The following is a 21,176-nucleotide window of genomic DNA, read 5'->3' as shown; positions in this document are numbered from 1 at the left end:
CTCCCTCTCCCCGCCTTTCCCGAAAACACGTTAGCTGCTGTGATACTTCGGATGTGTTCAAACTTGCTAGTTTTAATAAATTTTGTCTCCAAGGAAATACAAATGTTGCTTAAATTATAACCCCCCTCATCCCTTTTTTTTTTTATTTAAAGTCACCCATTCAAATGCCTCTGCTTGAGAGTCCCTGTTCTCTTCTTCAGGTGGTCTTTTGTACAAGATAATCTGTAAAGATGTTGAAGTTTAAATGCGGTGCCCGAAATCCGGTAGAGGCAGGACCAATGGAGCCCATCACCAGCCGTATTTCTCGGCTAAATCTGCTGTTTCAGGTGAAAAGCATCTGGCTGGGATTAGCTGGTCTCAGTTTCGTCTGTGTCCATACGCAGCGTATCAAAATACAGTTTTGCTTGTTTGTGTGGACACTCAAAGCGTGCCTGTGTGGTTCTTTGGAGGAAGGGGTAAAAGAAGGGGATAACTTGTTGAAGTTCGAAGTGTGTATCTAGTTTGCACAAAGTTCAGTGGATAGTGGCTGGTCTTATGTTTGTGTGCATCTGTTAATGTTTTAGCCTGAGTGGATTTTCCCACATAAAGATGGAATATTGCATTCTGTGTCCTGTAATCCGCAGTTTTTTCATGGGTGATGTAGCTGAGGGTTTGTCATGAGATGGATTTACCTAACCAGCTGCTATTTGATTATCTGAGGTTCAGCAGCTTTTCCTTCTAGAGCTAATATTGATACTGATTGCTTAAACTATTTGTACCATGAAAAAACCCACATGGTACAATGTCAAGAAAAAAGCCAGTCAGATCAGAGTCATCAGTAGGTTGTAGATAGTTTCAAGAAAGCTGTGATTTGAATTTTAACAATCTTTAAAGGATTGTTTTGTCTAAAATAAATACCTATAACAGCTATTACAGATAGACATAGTGAGTTGATATATTTACCTCACACTTCTGTATCATTTGTCTAATTTCTGAAGTAGTGATTTTTAAATGGATAATATATAATCTGCTCTATACATATGTTATTGATTTGAGGCTTTTCATTGTTGTCTGAGACTCCATCTGCTGTTGCTTCTTTTTTTTTCCAGGGGAAGCCACTCTTTGTGACTCAACAGCAGATGTCTCCTCTCTCCCGGGAAGGCATCCTTGATTCTTTATTCGTTCTTTTTGAAGAATGCAGAAACCCAGCTTTAATGAAAATTAAACATGTTGGCAACTTTGTCAAGAAGTGTAAGTTTGTTTAGACTAATTTTCAGGTGTCATTTTAAAAGACAGTTCTTAAGAACCTGAATGTTTAAATAATGCTTTAGTTGCTTTGATTCATTAATAATTGTAACCCAGGACTTCGAGCATCTGACTTTTTGTGGGCAGACTCAACATTGCAAAGGGGATCTTGGCAATCTTAGTAAGGCTTTCTTCAGGTCCAAAAAGGTCAAATGCAAGTGGCTTTTGAAGTGCTGTGACTTGAATGTGTATCCTTCTTAGTCTGTACTATATTTATAGTTGAGGAGGCACTTTCTTTAAAAGTGTCTGAGTACTGCATACAGCAAAGCTCCAGGTACACACAACAGAAGGATGTCAGAAGCTGAGAGCAGGACAGTGACCAGAGGTATGAGAAAAAAAATTTCTAGAAAGGAACTTGGTAATCCTTGGCTCTTTCAGCTTTAAATAAACTTTTGGATTCCATGTGTTATCCAAATTTTGCATGTGTAACTTGTAAATAGTAATTCTGTGCTTCAGAAATAGAATTTCTGATGGTGTAAATATTTTACTGATAACATGCTCAGATTCTTTTTGGGAAAAGAAAAAAAAGTTCTTTTTCTATTAAGGTATACTAGAAAGCCATTTGGTTAAAAGTAACTTACCATGCCCTCTATAATAGTTCCATCCAACAGTTTCTAGATATTATTAGCGGAGAGTAATTTTCTGCTAGTCTGAAGAATTTTTAGAACAGTCTACCATGAGCAACTGATTATCACAGTGCATGCTGGTTGAAACTAGTCAATGGAAAACTTGAACTGAATATCTGAAATAAATGTCTATGGTTAATTGTTAGACAATAGACTAGTGCCTCCCACAGGCAGAGGAGAAAACCCTGCCACTTGACTTGTAGAACTTGGCTGGATAAAGCCCTCATATTTAGAGAATACCCTTTGTATTGGTAAAGGATGGTTGGAAAGAAATTAGAAACAAAAGAGGCTATCAGCCTATGATGTTATGAATGGGACAGAATTATGGTTGCTATGGGAACTGTCTTAACATTTCCTGATTCTTTTGAATGTACCATATTTCAGTCTTAACTATGCATTAATACAGTCTTTCTAGTTCTTATGCATACTGTTTTTTTAAGAAGCATATTCTGGAATGATTTAACATTTCTTGAGAGTCTGGAACTAAATGGTTGGATTTTTTTGTTTTATTCCCCATTTTTAATGTTGTGTTTGTTATGAAATGCCAGTTGGCTAATGTAAAAATAAGTATTTTATTTTTATAGATGCAGAGACTATAGCTGAATTAAGGGAACTGCAACCCAGTGTGAAGGATTTTGAAGTAAAGAGTGTGGTTGGCTGTGGTCACTTTGCAGATGTAAAAGTAGTAAGAGAGAAAGTTACTGGTGATGTATATGCTATGAAGGTGATGAGCAAGGAGTCCTTGTTAGCGCAGGAGCACGTATGTATATTTTTGTGTTATGACAGTAGAATGATAAATTATAATTTGTTGAACATCTCCTTCTTGTCATTACTATTAGAATTAAGTTAAAAGTGTATCTTGAGAAGGATCATCCTACATTTCAGTGAAGTAATATATTTGTGTGTAGTTTTGCTGTGTTTAAAAGCCATTGTCATAGACTGTGTATCTATTGGGTGAGGTGCCATCCAAAACAAAAAATGGCCCTTGTCTTAAGGAGCTTACCATCTAATTGTAAGACAAGAAAAAACAGATGAAGAAAACACTGGATCAGTATTGATCAGCTTGATGATGGCTTGAATTTTTAGGCAATCTATTCATTAAGTTTTTTTTATTTTAAAGAGCGACATAGAATGTCAAGAGTGGGTGTGAAGGCAAACTGTGGTGACTGGATTTTTATGGAGAGCCTCTCACTAGCTTGAGAAATGTGTTACTTGAAAACTTAAAAAAGGGATAATGGAGGTTGTTGTCATAGTTTGGTGAGAAACAGAAGTTAATCTTTAACTGACATGAGATGACAAGTAGGACAAAGATACTCCATGAAAGACCTTATGAATTTATACAGCAATATCTGCATCAGTTGTTCCCAATATATGGTGCAGTTACGTTGCTCCTGAGATCTCTTAGCATTGTTTGTGGCTATCAGAAATGAAGATAAACTAAAATTACTCTTGTTATGGCATAGGTTGACAAGAAAGCAAAGTATGATACTACCCTCAATATGACACTTGCTCAGTCTTGTTGAGTGTGGGTCAGTGAAAGTAGGGAATGTTGATCTAAATGAACTTGCAGTATCTCTGTAATAAAATTAATTTCTTGTTGTCTGGCTGCACATCTGAATAATTAAATAGTTGCTAGAGGATGATTTCAAGAAAGCCTTGTATTTTAATACCTTACAATGCATTTATTACTGAATTAGGTGTAAGATGATACCCCATAATTGCTCTAGCTTCTTTTCTGCTTGTCTGCTTCTTTTGAGATTAGTTTTATTTTATTACGGCCAGTCCAGATGAGGTCAACCAAGATTGTACTCCAGACTGGTAGATGCTTCACCAGTTTGAAAGGGAAGCTTGCCTTTGCTGCAGGCACTATTCAGTTGAAAGCAAGCTAGACAACAGAAGGTGGAAGGGGAACGGAAAACACAAAGGAGTAAAATTACTTTTTTAAAGGTGCACATCACAAGCAAATAGCATTTAATATTTTCTGTGTAATTTTTTTGTGTTGTGTTCCTTTGGCACAGACTCAAATCTTTCTAAAACTAGGGGGTTCTAATGTATTCTAACTCATTTTCATCATGATATAACTGAACGCTTCCTTTTTTGTAGGTGTCATTTTTTGAGGAAGAACGCAGTATATTATCTCAGAGCACCAGTCCATGGATTCCACAGTTACAATATGCATTTCAAGACAAGAAAAATCTCTACTTGGTAATGCCTAGTCTCTGTTTCTTTTCTCCTCTATTGAACACTATTGCCATTGTTATGTTGAAGAACAATGTGATGGTTGAAATGTGCTCATCTTCTGTAAGTTTTCCTCCATTACTTGCCACTATTTGATATGTCCAGTGTAATATGGAGGAGTTGAATGGAATATCTTTTGTATATATGAACTATATCTGTTCCTTTAAAATTTTATGTAGGTTATGGAGTATCAGCCTGGAGGGGACTTACTGTCACTCTTAAACCGATATGAGGACCAACTAGATGAGAGTATGGTGCAGTTTTATCTTGCAGAGTTGGTTTTAGCCATTCACAGTGTCCATCAGATGGGTTATGTACACCGGTAGGTAAAGATTGCTTTGCATTGCACATAATATTTGATCAGTATCATTCCAGAAAAAGTGTTCTGGAATGATGCATTCTTGGTTTTTTTGTATTCCATCCTCTTTCAGGACAGTATTTCACATGCTGTATCAGAAAAGAAAATTAGAAAATTAATCGGACTCCAACTATAATTGTAGCTAAAGGCATTAACTTTGATGTAAAGTTCAAACTAAAGAAAGGATTGTTACATATGTTTTCTGGAGGCTTAGTAAAAAGAAGCCTTAATGTTGCACTATAAAAAATTAAAATCTTTTCCAGAGATTGTTGCTTTTAGCACCAAGTAGTACGGGAGATTAGTGTAATTGTTAAAACTTGTGTGCTGATTGGTGAACAGGGCAGTATAGGACATTGGAGTAGTTAAATATCACAGAGTTTTCTAAAGATCATATCAAGGCTTGAAGGCTGTAACTGTATGCATTTTCAAATCATATTGGTGTTTAATAAATTTATTCCATTCTGAGGCTTTGGAAATGTTATGAAGTATTTTATGTTCCAAGCAGCTGCAGTGGCTGCACTTAGAGCATAGGCTGTGGCTTTCTAATGCAAGGTAGCTGCCTGGATTTGAAAGATGTACAGAATAAGTTGTGAGGAAATTTGGGAAGAAAGCTACAAAATACTTCACTGTAACTTGGTTACAATGTAGTCAAGGTGCGAAACCACCTTTCCATCTTCTGTCAATAATTATTAACTTTCCATGAAATAAGGGGAACTTTACTACTTTCATGTTTGCTTGGAAACAGAAAAACAGTTGGAAATAAGACTCCCACTTGTTAAGGTTTTATGCAACTGAGCACACGGTTGAGGGTAGCTGAATAGGGATATCCTGTTATCTAGATGTGACAGTGGGGAATGGTATGGAAAGGTACTGATTGCTTTCTTCTTGCTTACAGAGATATCAAACCAGAGAATGTTCTTATTGACCGAACAGGACACATTAAACTGGTGGACTTTGGATCAGCTGCCAAAATGACAGTGAACAGAACGGTAATAATGTGGATTTAAACTCTGTCTATGGCTTGTTTGGATAGTCCAGTCAAAAAGGGAAAACTAACTTTATATCTGCTCCTTGATTACACCTTGTTCTTCTGCCTTTCTTGTCCAATATGGAATCTATTCACAATGATATTTTTCCATTTATGAATGGCTTTTCAAACATGAGCTCAAGCATCTTTTGCAGCTCTCAGTAGATACATGTTTGCTCATTAAAATTTTAATACACAAGGTAAAGGCAAGTCTACTTTCTCATCGTACTGCACTGCAATACAAAATCATACTTCTAGAGATTCTTACAACTGTTCGATGCTGTGTTTAAAGAAGGACATGGATTTATAATTGTTCATAACTGGACTGAAAATTGTGTTCCTTGTAACTGAGGTGGCATAGTTTTGAAGACTGGGGAGCTCTTGACTGAAATGAGTCACATTCCAATGTTCTGGGCTTTACTCACCAGAAAGCACTATATTCAAAGCTGTGAATCGGTTGAGTTTTTTATAAGTTCCTTGTAAATTTAGGTAACTGCATACAATTTCAAGTGATAATTTGAAATTAAAATATATCTAAGCGAGAATATGAAGTTCTAGACCAGATTCCTGTCTTGTTTTACAATTTTTATTTTTCATAGCATTTTCTTAGTATTGTGACTATTAATATTTTGTTTTCCCTGTTCTTCCCTTTTCAGTGCTTCTCTGCATTGCATTTTTCTTTTAAATTTTTTCTTCACATTATCTTTTCGGTCGTCTTCAGATTTTTGTGTTAGTCTGCCTGCTGTTTTGTTTCGTTATTTCTGCCTCTCAGTGCAAAAATGATTGCAGTTTTGGCTCCTGAATTACCTTTTCTAAGCACTTCAGAAATTCAAATACTAGTACTTTTGCTGATCATGAACACAAGGTAAAAAGGTAGGGATGACACAGAATGGAATGAGGGCAGGGAATATATGTGTCTAAATTTGACTATTTTTGAAATTTCAGCTATGATGTCCCTGTTAATACTAGTTGAAGGAGTAGTGCTAGAGTACGTATACTGCTTAAAACATCAGTGTTTAGTAATCGTGTGCTTTTTAGAATGCTGCTTTTCTACTTTAGCTGTTTGTACTTTCTAGTAACAGTTAGCTCTGATAATTTGACTTTTTATACCAAATAGCTTGCTTTCTGTTTATTTATCAGCAGTTTCCTTAACCTTGCACTTTTTTGCTTAACAGCCTGGCTTAAAATTACTTATTTAAAATTCACTTGGAGGGCTGAAAATTGTCTCTCATTTAAAAAAAAAGAAAAAAAAGAAAAGAAAAAGAAGAAAGATTTGTTTTATTACCAAGATCACAGTGAACAGAAAGTGCTGTAATTTCACTTGGTGTATCTTTGCTTCTAGGTAAATGCCAAGCTACCTGTTGGCACACCTGACTACATGGCACCAGAAATGCTAACAGGGTTGAATGGGGATGGCAAAGCTTCTTATGGTCCAGAATGCGACTGGTGGTCCCTAGGAGTCATTGCATATGAAATGATTTATGGAAGATCTCCGTTCACTGAAGGGACTTCAGCAAAAACTTTCAATAACATCATGAACTTCCAGGTAGAGAGAACTCCTTCCATGTTCTTGAGTAAAAAGGCTGTCACTAAAGACTATGTTTTTACAGTTGAGAAAAGAAGCTTATGGATGTCTCTTACTTTGTCATGTTCATAAAATATTTAGAATATATGCTTTATATTGTTTTTATATGTCTCTGTATTGTAGATATCAACTTAATTTTTTGTAACAGGTGTCTAAAAATAACCATCTGCAGTGCATGAATTAAAAAAGATTTAGCTGTCCATCTTAGGCAACTATAATTGCAGCATTTCCAAAATAATCTAGCAAAGGGATTGAAAGGATGAATTGATAAAGTTTCTGAATCTTACTAAGTGTTTCTGGATAGTAAAGGCAAGGGCTAGCTATGAAGAGCTGCAGAAAGACTTGAGGATATTGAGTGTCTGCATGATTAAAACATAATGTGAAATTTAGTGTAAAGAAATTTAAACCAATGCATATGAAGGGAAAAGTATCCCAACTTTACCCAGTGGTGGGCTCAAGAACAGTAGCTTGATGTTACAATCATAGAATGGTTTGCGTTGGAAGGGACTGTAAAGATCATCTAGTTCCAACCCCCCTGCCATGGGCAGGGACACCTTCCACTAGACCAGGTTGCTCAAAGCCCCATCCAACCTGGCCTTGAACACTTCCAGGGAGGGGGCATCCACAATCTCTCTGGGCAACCTGTGCCAGTGCCTCACCACCTTCATAGTGAGGAATTTCTTCCTTACGTCCAATCTAAATCTACCCTCTTTTAGTTTAAAACTGTTATCCCTTGCCCTATCACTACACTCCCTGATAAAAAGTCCCTCTCCAGCTTTCCTGTAGGCCCCCTTTAGGTAATGGAAGGCCACTATAAGGTCTCCCCAGAGCCTTCTCTTCTCCAGCCTGAACAACCCCACTCTTAGCCTGTCCTCACAGGGCAGGTGCTCCAGCCCCCTGATCATCTTCATGGCCCTCCTCTGGACCCGCTCGAGCAGGTCTATGTCCTTCTGATGCTGGGGGCCCCAGAGCTGAGCAGAGTACTCCAGGTGGGGTCTCAGGAGAGCGGAGTAGAGGGGGAGAATCACCTCCCTCGACCTGCTAGCCACACTTCTTTTGATGCAGCCCAGGATGCAATTGGCTTTCTGGTCTGTGAGTGCACATTGCTGGCTCATATTCAGTTTTTCATCCACTAATACCCTCAAGTCGTTCTCCGCAGGGATGCTCTCAATCCATTCATTGCCCAGCCTGTATTTGTGCTTGGGATTGCCCTGACCCATGTGCAGGACCCGCACTTGGCCTCGTTGAACTTCATGACGTTTGCATGGGCCCACCTCTCAAGCCTGTCAAGGTCCCTCTGGATGGCATCCCTTCCCTCCAGCGTGTCAACCGCACCACACAGCTTGGTGTCGTTGGCAAACTCGCTAGTTTAGTTCTTAGTAACGGTCCAAAAAGCAGCACTTAGAATGGCAGGAGTTAGTAGGAAAGAAAAAGGAAAAAAAAAAAAATCATATGTAGCTGGGAGGAAGTGAACAAAGAATGGTTGCCTATTATCTCCTCTAATATGGGAATTAGGGGCATCAAATGAAAGTAGCCAGCAGTAACTACGTTACAAACAAAAAAAGGATACTTCATATAGCACATTCTCATGCTGGGGAGCTCTTTGCTGTAAGTTTGCAGCTACTGAATGTTTATATGTGTTCAAGGAATCACTAGAAAAATTCATAGCAGAAGAACCCATTGAGATCTGGCAAATACAAAGACATCATCCCTGGTTCAGAAAATCCGAAGCCACAAATCCTTGGAAGTTTGGGAGAATTTTCTGGGGAAGTGTCTTGTTTTACTCTTCCATTTTTGTATGCCATTGGGCATTGTTCAGCATAAGATGGTGATCTGGGACTGCCATTTGTCTGATCGGGAATGGTTGTTCCTGTGTTCTTATCTTTACTGCAGTAAATACATATAAACACCTATTTGGAAAAAATGCACAATACTTTTATTGGTATGCTATAAATATTTATCCTTTGTGCCTGACATATCTCAGAGTAATGAAACTTAATCTTACTGTTCTGAGACTTTTCCTGAGCAAAAATCCTTTTCTTTCTAATGCAGAGATTTCTGAAGTTCCCAGAGGATGTGAAAGTTAGTAGTGAATTTCTTGATCTGATCCAGAGCCTGCTTTGTGGGCAGAAGGAAAGGCTGGGTTATGAGGGACTCTGCTGCCATCCATTTTTTTCTAAAATTGACTGGAATAATATCCGTAACTGTAAGTAGAATAATACTGTATTTATAAACAATTCCTGTTTCTTTGGGTAACGTGAAAATTTGTACAATGTGAGTATTTAAGTGTGTTTGATCTGAATAATTATTCATAATGAAGCAGGACTGCATACTGGAGCAGGTGTTTTTAACAAAACAATTCATTTCGGTTTTTGGATAGGATATGTTAACATCTCTCAGGTGAGAATTGTAAGGTAAGATGAAGTTTAATACACTTCTATATGAATTTCTGACACAATTGCCATATTACTGCAGGCACTAGACTGGAAAATCAAAATGGTCCTTTCCATGTCCTTCCTCGGATTAAAAATGCATCAGTATGTTCTTTCAGGCCTTTTCCACCTCAATTTGCTTAATTTTGGCTTCATCTCATTATTTTTTCTTGTATCTTCAGCTTTCTCTCTTTCATTGCTTGTGATCCAACTTCATTTAAAGTTGGGGTTTTTTTGTAGTTCCTGTAGGTGATAAAATGTCAGCGGTCATAGGGGCATTGGAGTTTTTCCTCAAAGTTAATGTGGCTAATATATGACTAATTTTTTTGTCAAAAATCTGTTCATTCCACTAGGAATAGAATAAAACCAGTGAAGCAGATAATTTTCTATGCAGAAAATTGTTTATAATACTATGGAAGCAATGGAATTTAGTATTTGGAAGTACTGAGGCACCAGCTCCATGGCAAAAGCAAATATTTCACAGATCATCAATGATCTATGTATGAGTGCCTGACTTGTGTTGGATAGTATTTTAAATTATTTGGGCTGTAAGATTATCTGGGCAAGGAACATGTCTGCTTTATATTCTTTATCCAATACGCTGTAAGAGCAATGATTGTGCTCCATTTTCCGTGATAAATTGCTAAGCCAGTGCTTCCACTTTTGATGACTATCTCAGCACTTCAGCTGTCAGCCCCACAGAATGTTTACTCACTTCTCTGTTGATTCATTAATTTTGAACCTGTGAAGCTGCTGTTCTGTTAAATTCCGTTGTTTCTGCCCTTTGAGAGCCATTGAGCCTTGAGTCTTTTTCATCATTTTAGCATACATTTCCCAGACTTCAGCTCACTCTGCCTTCTTTCCCCAGAGCCCTGCCTAAGCCACCAGTTCCTGTTTCTGAAACTTTTGTATTGCATTTGTATCATATTATCTCAGATCTGGAAAAAAATGGCATGTGAGCATATGTTCTGGTGTTTCCTTGGCAATTGTCTGTCCAGTATTCACACAACTGCACAAGTTAATTGAGTGTTTTGCCATTTCACATGACAACGGTGATACTGATGGACAAACTGGTAGGCAGCCCTGATGTTGTTACAATGTTGAAATAATCGTTCGGGATTTTAAAAATCCCATTTCTGTCTGCAGCTGGCCAGTGGATTGCATCATTCCCTGTAATATCCGGACCTATCTACTGTGAAGATTCATGCAGTTTTGACCCCTGACTTCGTTGTTATGTCTCATACTTCATAAAACCCTACTGTAACTAGCACAAAACACAGCAGTCTTCTTGCTTTTAGTAGCAGATTCAATGTATCACCTATTGCTTTGCTCTCTGCAGTGGTTCTCCATTTGCTCATTTATTCAGGGCAGTGTCGCTGTCATTCTATTCAAAACCCTTGTCAGGTTTGACCCGGGCTATCTAAAAGCTAAAGGTTTTTTTCTTATCTTGACCTCTGTTGATAGTGGTGTTTAACTGGAGCAATGGCAGCCTGAGAGAATTAGGAAACTAGTGAGTGCTGGAAGAGGTTACAGGATTTAGATTTAGGTTAAACAATGTCACTCCCTCAGGTTAATCTGGTCAAAGATTTTGGGGGTGTGGAATGTTGGACTTGATGATCCTAAAGGTCTTTTTCAACCTAAACGATTCTATGATTCTATGATTGTGAAATAAATTCTGTGTCAGCACAGTTAGACTTTCCTCTAGTCTATAAAAGCAACGATGTTATTTCTATTTCAGACTGAGAAAGGTAGGGAAAAAATTGCTATCCTTGCCTTGCAGGTATTTAAATTATCATGCTGGAAGCTCCAGGATAACCATTCTTAATGCACCGATTTTGGTTAAGAATGTGTCATTAAGGGGTTTTTCAGTGTTACATTTTGTTGTTATGGTAACCTATGAAATACTTGACTTTTCAGTAAAACCCTTCCCGAAAGATAGTTGCCTCTAAAAAAGCTCCCAACTTCCTTGGGTTCAAGTAGCAAGTGTCTGTGGAAGCAGCTCTTAAGTTACAGAAACAGAATCCAGCCATTAAATCTAAGGTCAGGTTTAACTCAATCTGTCTCCACAGGTAATTTTCCCCTTCCTTGGAATATTGTACTGAAACATATTTATAGATTCTGCTCTCTGTATTTGTTGATTTCTGCTACTTAATGACTTCTAAAGCTTCTAAAAAAAACCCCCAAAACCAGACACCACCACATCCCCCCAAACAAAAGAAAACAAACCAAAACTTTTGAAAGATTGTGTTGATTTACTTGACAGAATTTTCTGAAAATATTTTGGAAATTTTTTTTACCTACAATAAACATATTTCTATCTGTCTTTCAGCTAATTGATCAGGATTGTAACTGGAAAGTTGATAACAGAACTATTTCAGTACTTGATGAGTATCTAAAATCAGAGGTAGAGAATGGGGGGATGACATACTTGAGTTATTGGCAACAAGGTTGCATTCTATATAATTCGGGGATTTTGTTAATCACCTTTTGTTATTTGAAATTCATGAATTACATCAGCTGTTTAATTTGGAACCAAAAATCTGCCTGCTGAAGTCTAGCTGAGAGATGGTCAGAAGACTTAGTGTCATGTAAGTGATACATATGTATAGCATAAAGAATCTTTCATTTTAAGAATTGTTTTGTAACTGCAGTCCAAGAGGTCTTAAAAAGGAATGGCATATTTGGACTTGCATGAGGAAGCTATATATATGGGAAGAAAAGAATTAATGTCTTGTGCAAACAGAAGAACTTGAGAAAGTGTTGAAGACTGATTTTTAGGCTGTCTTCTGCTATTGAACAGGCAGGAACCCAAATCTCATTGTTCATAAGTCCAAGACTCTTCCTTATCCTTATGAACCCATTCAGTATGTTCACAGTTAAACATTGTGATGTTTCATTTAAATGCTTGCCTTCAGAAAAATGTGTTGACTTGTTTCTCTAAGTGGAGATCACTTTCATGTCAGTTTGAAGATCACTTTTATTAACAGAAATGTATGTGTTGGATCATTGTCTTGACAGAACAGTAAAGCTGTTAAGATAATATTGTATAGATTGGTTAGAACTAGTATAATGCCTTTTTTTTTAAGTGGTCTTAGAGAAAACATCCTTAAATTACATCATTTGGACTTTCTATTTTCTATTTTTCTTCCATAACAGTTTACTCAAATAGGCCTCTTAAAGCCTGAGGAAGAGTAATGCCTAATCTACTTAAAAAGGCTGTGTGGATGCTTTTCCTCAGAAAGCATATATAGATCACCTTGTAGATCAAGAAAAGACACATTGTTATTCTTAAGAAACATTCTGTATTTCCTTTAAATTTCCTATTTCAGTTAAGTCTTTCACTGTCCCAGGGGAAATGTAGTATCTCTTTTCTGAATTTACATGAAAATATTTTGAAAGGATGTAAAGACCTGATTAAGGCAATGTTCCTTGACCTAGTCATAAATACACACACTAGTGCAGAGTTTTTAAAAAAATAAAATAAAAAAAAAGCTTCTTTCCATAAGAGATATTTTATCTAATCTTAATGATAAACTGGTTAAAGTACTGCAGTGTATGTGTGGTGGTTTTGGTTTTTTCTTTTTTTCTTTTTTTTTAAACTTAGCAACCTACAACACCCCCTTTTCCTCTGAAAGTCATTCTTTGGAACAGATGGAAGAGGGTTACATCCTTCCACAAGTGGGGAGGTATCTAGGCAAGCAATTGGCTTTTTTAAAACATGCAGTTCTCTACAAGATACTTTAAACGGTAAACAGAACATGTACGTTTGTTTGTAACATGTCGGAGACAAAAAGAAATCTTTATACCCAACCAGTTCGTAAGAGGAGAAGCATCGGGTTTACTGTCTTTTTGAGTAATAGTTTTGCCTTCCTTTTGGGTGAGCCTGAAAAAAGTGCAAATTTTTCACCTTGTCAGATGCGATGGCGTGGTTTTAACATTTAGTTCTCAGAAGCTTATCCTGACCTCTACTAAAGGATTTTTCCCTTTAAAGAAGCAACTGATAAGCACATCAATATATTTGCATTCACCAATCTTCACCTTGTTCTGAAAATACTGTAGTTGTGTGACAGTCCTCTGATTTTAAGCAAGAAATAATAATTTAACTAGAGATTATGTCACCATGTGACCCACATTTGAGAACAAAATAGCTTGTTTTTACAAGACTACTCCATTTATTCTGTAGATATTTTGGACATCAGACAAACGACTCCTTAGTTTTAGGAATAAAGGACTATGAAGAAGCTACCAAATAATTAACAAAATCAGACAGAGTGGATCTAGCTTTTTTTTCCCTTAAAGATACTCCCTCTTACTCCTAAGTGAGTTTTTCTCCAGTGTCCTGAAACTTCTGAAGAAGTTCTGCTTCTCATTTTCAGTCACTGTTGACAGTTCAGAACTACTTAACATCTAGAGGTGTTTTTGTTGCATGACTGTTCTTTGTAAGTTTTCTTTTTAGTTGCTACTATTTCTTGATACAAATATTGTAACAAGGTTATACTGCAAAGTTGCAGAGTTTTTGGACTGTTTGTCATGGATTTTTAGTGAATGCAAAATAGAAGGCAAATGATTTTTTCATTATTTTTTAATCTAGTGTTCACAATTTCTCTTCTTTGTTCACATTTTTTTATTAAACGTTAGAGGAAACTGTAAAACATTGTGCTCTTTAAACTAGTTTCCCACCAGCCCCAAAGGTTTGCTCTGTCTCGCATTCAGTTTTATCTTTTTGCATCCATTGTTCCCCTATTGACTGCTTTTCATCTTTTTATGTGCATACTGATCTTAGGCATATTTAAATCTTATTTTCTTTTATGCATGTGGTTTGACTAGGAATTCTTATTGTTGGTAAGAGGAAAGACTTTCTTTTTAATTGCAAGGGCTTGAAGATGACTCAAGATCTTAGCTAATTTCTGGTGAGAAGTAAGGCACTAGATCTCTTTCAAAGATGAAGTTATCTGCCAAACTCTGAGGGTATAACAGTGTTGTTATACCATTATAAAAAGGCAGCTATGTTGTTTTTTGCTACCTCTTTAAGAAAGATTCTAGACTTCCCCAGACGAAGTGAATAGTTTGCTGTTTTCTTTATTATTTTCCTCATAGACAGTATCTGTCTTCAAAGACAATGTTAAAAACCCCACAGCAACCCCTTCCTGTAAGAGGATGTGCAAAGTTCTTTCAGCAGAGGTCCTAAACTAAAAAATATTAGTTCCTGAACTTATCCTCCTCTGCTATGAATTAACTGTAACTTTGGGCTTATATTTGCATTAAAGATTATATACTTACAAATGGTTTTCTGTTGCTTCTCTGTTTTTCATCATTAAGAGCATATGAAAAAGTAGCTGGACATTATCCTGACGTTAAGTGAATTGTTAAAAAAATACAGATCCTAATCAACAATCTGTATTCCAAAATTATGTTTACAGTACATAAATGTCAGCATTATATTGGATCTAAATTTATATTATAACCAATAAAATAGCAGAAATTAATAAATTCATGATATTGACAGAAAATTTAAATATTCTGGAGCCACTAAGTAAAACTACTTACTACAGAACCTATTTAATTTGTATATTTTCCCCATTTATCTCATTCTAATGTACTTGGAACTACTGTACGTGAGCAGCATCCTATCTACTTCATGGAATTTCTTCTCACTTCCCTGCTTGGGAGCAGCGTCAGAATGGCTCCTTGGGGAGCTGCTAACAAAGCCTGAATGTGTAGTTGTGATTTGGCAGTTTATACAGACAGTTTTTTTTTTTTTTTTTGGCTATTAATGCTGGTCTGGTGGGTAGTTTAAGCGTACGTTTGTCTAGAGAATGAAGAGTTAAAAAGTGGGCTGTGAAAGGCTTTGGCAACCTAGAGGGAGCTAGCAAGCTCCAGCCGTGACTCATTCTGCCTGTGTCAGTCAGATAAGCATCAGCATCTGTCACGAATGCAGGCAGGTAGGGTTAAACTCCGAGCATGCAGAGAGTGAGGAGCAGGGAGCCTGCACTGCAGGGGTTGTAATGTTTGTTCCCAGTTCTTCAATTCTCATCAGCCCTTCAGCTACAGGAGATCTATACTGGATCCATGGTAACGGTTTTAGCACACTACACTTCCTTCAGCTTGTGACAATGGGCTGTGTTCTAGTTGCTGACTGAAGAGCTGTCTCCTTTATAGAGCAAAAAAGAGATTAGTAGATTTGCAGTGAGTGAGGACCTGAGTCATGAAATAAATTAAAAAAAAAAAAACTTAGAAAACGTGATTTAATGAGGTAGGAATTGCACAGCAGGCTTTTGCATTCATTCCTTTCACACAGGTAGCCAAGCCAGCAGGTAGCTTGGGTGCTGCACATCATTGAGAAGAACTTGTTCTTTTGTTCTGGTGGTTAATTAAACTGAAGCAAACACGAGAAAATCAGCTGAAATTAAACAACTGCTTAACAAGTTAAGTGGTACCAATTTAGAAATTATAGTAAGAAATACATTGTAATTCCTGCTATTTATACCTCTTTTCAGAGCTGATTGTATCAGAGCCAGACTGCAGTGGTGTCCCGACAAGAGTTCCAGATCTTTAGCAAGCTCTTTTAGGGAAATAAAATCTTACTGATATTTCTTCCCTTCCTAAAGACCTATTAGCTTCTAGTAGCTATAGCTTATTAGAATCTTCCAGGAGAAAGACCAGTTTGCTATTGATTAGAAGCCCATGCTGGGAAGATTCTTGGTCGTATTAAAGGGTAGATATATCCCTTAGCTGACTAGCAAAGGATCAGGCTACATTCTCATGTAGTGTCACTAATTGGATGGGTTGGAGACATTTTCTTTATCTAGATGAATCAGAATTGAATTACTTTTAGCTATATTACAGTAATGATTTTCTTAGCCTGGTGCTTTGATTTGATTCAATGTATGTGTTTAAAAAAAAAACCCTAACCTGAAAAAAAAACCCCAAACCCAACAATCTCAAATCCCCAACCTAAAACCCAGTTTAATCAGTGTGGGAGACATTCTGCCTGCAGAGTGGTAGCCATGTTGGTAGCTTAAGGGTTAATCTCTTGTTGCTGTAATACGATTTGAGAGCAGCAGCTCAGTCTGCTTGTGTTAGCAAGATTAAAAGCAGGAGCTGCAGTGCCGTTGCAAGCACTGAATGAGTGGGACTGTTGCAGAGTGAACTGTAGCTGAATTTTGTCTTTTCTTCTTGCTTTTTTCACCAGCTCCTCCCCCCTTCGTTCCTACTCTCAAGTCTGATGATGACACCTCAAATTTTGATGAAGCAGAGAAGAATTCGCGGGTTTTATCCTCTACGCGCCAGTTGAACCCAGCAGGCTTCTCGGGTGAAGATTTGCCGTTTGTGGGGTTTTCATTCATCAAGGCATTAGGGATCCTCAGATCAGAGTAAGTAGGAATTATTGCTTAGGTGGATAGGACCATTGGAAAAATGCAAAGGTTTGTTACAGTGAAGATGGTGTGCGTGGGGAAAAGCTGTTTTAACTGGCCTGTACTCTGCTTTAGGGAAGCTGCCAGATTCTGGCTTTATCTGTTGCTGCTGTGGCTTGTGTATGTCCTACCGTTCTGTGATAATTTCTGGGATGAGGGGGAGGGAAGGGAATGGAAAGACTGAATCTAAAACAGTTATTGTTAAAATTGTTGTTCAAATACTTTGAATTAGTTGTTGCTGTTAACCAGGGAGCAGTAGGTGATTGCATTTCTGGTATTGCAGATCCCTGAAAGAAGGAGAATACTGAGGAGTTCAGAGATGGAAAAGGGGGGTGTGTTATTTTATTGGGTCAGAGAGTGGGCACCAAGTGCTGGGGATGTGTAAGGCTGAATCAGTGATCCACAGAAAAGGAGCTCCATTAATCTGGGAATGTGCAGTGATGGGTCAGTGAACAAGAGAAGCAGCTTCATGGCAGCTGACTGTGTGCTGTTGGGTCAAGTTAAATACGAAGACTGGACATTGCTGTATTGTGTGTTAAGAGACTGGAGATTCAGATGAAGTATGCAGGGTATGTGTTTGTGGAGGGAGGTAAAGATCTAGAAAAAATGGTTTTCAATTGAAAGAAAACATGCTTTCTGAGAGAATGGAGTCGGAGAAAAAGAAGAATATAAATAGTATGGTATAAACCATTTGGTGTGGTGGGTGGTTAGTTTCTGATGACAGGGCTATTGAAAAAGTATTAGTGCAGTACGTTAAGTTGAGAAGTCCTTACCTCAGTATCATGAGGCCTCTCCGGAATGCAATGGTTTTAGCTGGGTTAGTGACTCAATGCACTAAGGCACTGTGTTTTCGTGTCAACCGTCGTTCATTGCTGCTAGTTAGTTCCCTTAAGGGACTTCGTTGTCAATCTGTCTTAATCAAGTTTTCATTTTTTTGTCATATTGGTTGTGATAGTTGCTCTGCGGTAAGTGTGTAACCAAATCTGGTGATACTGTTGACATCTTTGATCTTGCCCACATCGTGAATCAAGGTTATATCATGGTTATGCCAGTAATAAAAAGGGAATCTTTGACGGTCCCTCCTCAGCAGAGTTGCTTTTATGACAAAAGAGGAAGGAAGAGAAAGGACATAACAACCAAAAAAGTATTCTTTTTGTGAAATGATTAATATTGTCAGCAGAATTAGAAAAATGGAATATCTGTAGATACCTGGGGTTAAAATCTATCTTGATTTAGAAGTGAAATAACTTATGGTGTTATCTTTTCTGCCTGGGTAACTGCAATCCATCTATCAAGGCTACATGACTATTCATATAACAGTCACAAGAGGCTCAACAGTGACCATATATGTATGTTAAAAATGTATATGTAATTGGGGCCCAGGACTGGAACTGAAGAGAAGCGTGAGGTAAAGTCTTAGAACAGTGGTGTAACTGTGCTGGACGTTGAAGCCTGAAAAGTAATATAGATATAGCAGATTGATTGATATGCTTTCTTTGTGGAGCTAGTACTGAAAATGCGTATTGAAGTTATATTTGAATTTTGGTAATAGATGAGAAGGGGTATAGCAAAAGAATATAGAGATTAATGTGCTCTGGAGAAATTTTGACTGAAGTAAAATTTCTGCTTGGTGTGGCCTGTTTTTTCCTGAGCTGGAACAGAAAGACATCATGTACTTAATTTTCCCCCAAATAATTTTAATATAAGTAGATCTTAGTGGTTTCTTTTTTTGAATGAGATGTCGATAAATGCACTTTGGTATTTTTAGCAGTAAATACTTGCATTTTGTTCTAAGAAAGTGATTTAAATATGGCAAAGAGTGTATGGAGACTTGACAATATCTGTATTTAAAAAATGCAGTGACTACTTTATTCTCAGTATCACTGCAACACTGGGTCATAACGATAACTTCTTACTTATAACATACTGTGTGGTGTATGTTTTAGTTGAGGAAATAAAGTACTGTTTCTGTCCAGACTAGCTTGAATATCAAATTCTAGATGGGGAAGAGAACCGTAAATGGGGGGTAGGCTTATCTGTTGTGAATTTTGGGATGTCGTCTCTGGAAGGTCCTAAGTCATCAAGTTTATCAGTCCAGAATTTTTCTTCTTAAAATCTTTCCTCCAAAAGTCTAACCCTTATGGTTGCTAAGTGATGCAGATCTGTTTTCCGGTGTCTGCAGCATGATAGCTCTAATGCCTCTAGTGCTGCTCACAGTTAGGCCAGGCAACTGCAGAGTGCCATTAACAAGGTCCTTGAAACTTTCATTGCTTTTAATTTGAGGGCTGTCAAGTTACGAAGTTTAGGGTTATACTCTTGCCCTTGTTCACTGGACAGTAAGAAGCCATAGCTGAGCTAGGAATTTCAAATACTTCAGAGAAAAGGCAGTTAAAAAAAAATTGGACAGAAGAAGGATAAAAGAAGTTCTCTTTTCCATTCTCCTCTTTCTCCCAACCACTTAGGCTTAGAAGGGTTCACCTAAGTCACTTAGACCTGTTGCCAGAAATTATATGGTTGGTGTATAGTTTAGAAGCGTCCATTGAATTAAAATGTTCTGTGTGTTGCCCCATACCATAAGTTTTGGGAAGAATTTGTGACCCTATAGCAAATGTAAGATTTAACAAAAGAGCAAAAGGCATGACAATAATGTGTCGTAGGAAGCAATCAGGAGAAATCAAGGGCATTGCTTATGTCATAGGTTCCTGTACTAGCAAAGTGTTTGTTAAATAAATCTCCTATATGATTCTAAGAACTGGGATCAGGCTGCAGAGAAGGACCAGTTAACTCCTTCTCCCATCATTGCCTCTGAATTGGGGGAGAAATGCATGTCTGACTGCAAATCTGGCTGCTGGTTTGGCTGTGAGCATGTGACTGTGACAAGGTAACAGGCAACTGAGAGTTTAATTCCATTAAAAGCCAGCCCCACCTTACTTCCTGTCCCTAACTGTGGCTGATCTCCAGTGCTTAGAACAAGTGAGAAAAACCCTTAGATGCCAGAAATATGCATCAAGTGGTGAAAGAAAATTGTTCTTGTCCTTTGCAGGTAACTAGCAGAAGCCCTAAGGCATAAAATAAATAGATTATAAATCCAGGGCTAACCAATTATACCAAAATATCTAATAAAATATACCAAAATACCTAATAAAAAAATTCCTAATTAAAAAAATAGTTTATGATATAAATTTTTGCCTGCCTCTGTCCTCTCTTAGACTGGAGTGAGGAGCTAAAAGGGCCCGACTACTTATGGTACAAAACTTACGTTAATACAAAATACTTGCTAAACCAGAACCTAGAGATATATTCACAGGCAAGGCTGACAGTGGGAATAGGACCTAATCTCAGTTGCTGATGTAGGGTTTTATTTTTTTTAATTATCAGAATATAATAAATGTAATCCTAGTAATTCTTGAATTGTGGTCTGTGAGGCTTTGGTAGATGGTCCAAATCTTTTCTGTAAGTTCCTAAGAAGTGCTATTTTTCAAGATTTCTTTTTTTTTTTTTTTAATTTTAAAATTTGATACGGATTCGTGATTGTCATTATGAAATACTGAGAGTTAAAATGGGCCATTCTTCCAAAAAGAAGGACTACTGGTTTCTTCCAACAGTTTGTTGGGTTCTGGTAAACTCTTTCACCAAAGATAGATTAAAGAGGAAGCACAGGATGAGCATACCAAAAATAAGCTTTGCTTCAGCTAGCTCTATTCACAGATTGATGGTATCACTGTTTGGTTTTGGTTGGTTTTTTTTAGGCCTGAGCAAGCATTTACGAGGGGGTGGAAGGTACAGATGAGTATAATGCTAAAAAGAATAGAGCATGAGGGACGGGGGATGAGATTATAGGCATGTTGTGTGGGGGCCAGGATTAGGACAGATGGTTTCAATCGTTGTGAGAAGGAAGAAGCACAGGTGAGTTGGGGGTTTATGAGAGTGGCATAAAAGGACAAAGGAAGGTATGAGGTATGATGCACAAGAGAGGTTAAGGTATGAGCTCGATACCCCAGAATCATCTTACAGCTTTTCCTATGCTAATACTTTTTCCTTCTTCGTCTCAGCCATGTTAAGACCAGAGGAGCTTTAACACAACTAGCACCATTTCTGATAGTTCTGCTGGTTGAGGCTGTTGGTGATCTAGCTGTGAAATCACTAGGTAGTCAGCTGTAAGTTAACTTGTTTTTTAGTCATGCAGGCAGTGCTTCTTTTGAAAGTAAATT

The 21,176-nt window shown here is 37.5% G+C and overlaps 1 protein-coding gene across 2 annotated transcripts in view; it reads left to right on the top strand.

Moving 5' to 3' along the window:
- The first annotated feature begins 230 nt into the window (after positions 1-230).
- CIT (citron rho-interacting serine/threonine kinase) overlaps positions 231-21,176 on the top strand; it is a 73,341-nt gene continuing 52,395 nt past the window's right edge. For both annotated transcript variants that reach the window (XM_050906628.1, XM_050906626.1), the window contains exons 1-9: positions 231-326; positions 1,089-1,230; positions 2,495-2,670; positions 4,014-4,115; positions 4,328-4,470; positions 5,402-5,495; positions 6,876-7,079; positions 9,171-9,324; positions 16,743-16,923. In XM_050906628.1, coding sequence (XP_050762585.1) covers positions 231-326; positions 1,089-1,230; positions 2,495-2,670; positions 4,014-4,115; positions 4,328-4,470; positions 5,402-5,495; positions 6,876-7,079; positions 9,171-9,324; positions 16,743-16,923 — 1,292 coding nt within the window. The remainder of the gene's footprint in view (positions 327-1,088; positions 1,231-2,494; positions 2,671-4,013; positions 4,116-4,327; positions 4,471-5,401; positions 5,496-6,875; positions 7,080-9,170; positions 9,325-16,742; positions 16,924-21,176) is intronic.

The sequence above is a fragment of the Gymnogyps californianus genome, chromosome 16 (genome assembly GCF_018139145.2).
Source record: "Gymnogyps californianus isolate 813 chromosome 16, ASM1813914v2, whole genome shotgun sequence".
Lineage (NCBI taxonomy): Eukaryota > Metazoa > Chordata > Aves > Accipitriformes > Cathartidae > Gymnogyps > Gymnogyps californianus.
The sequence above is the reverse complement of the archived record's forward strand: the minus strand, read 5'-3'. Positions and strand labels throughout refer to the sequence as shown.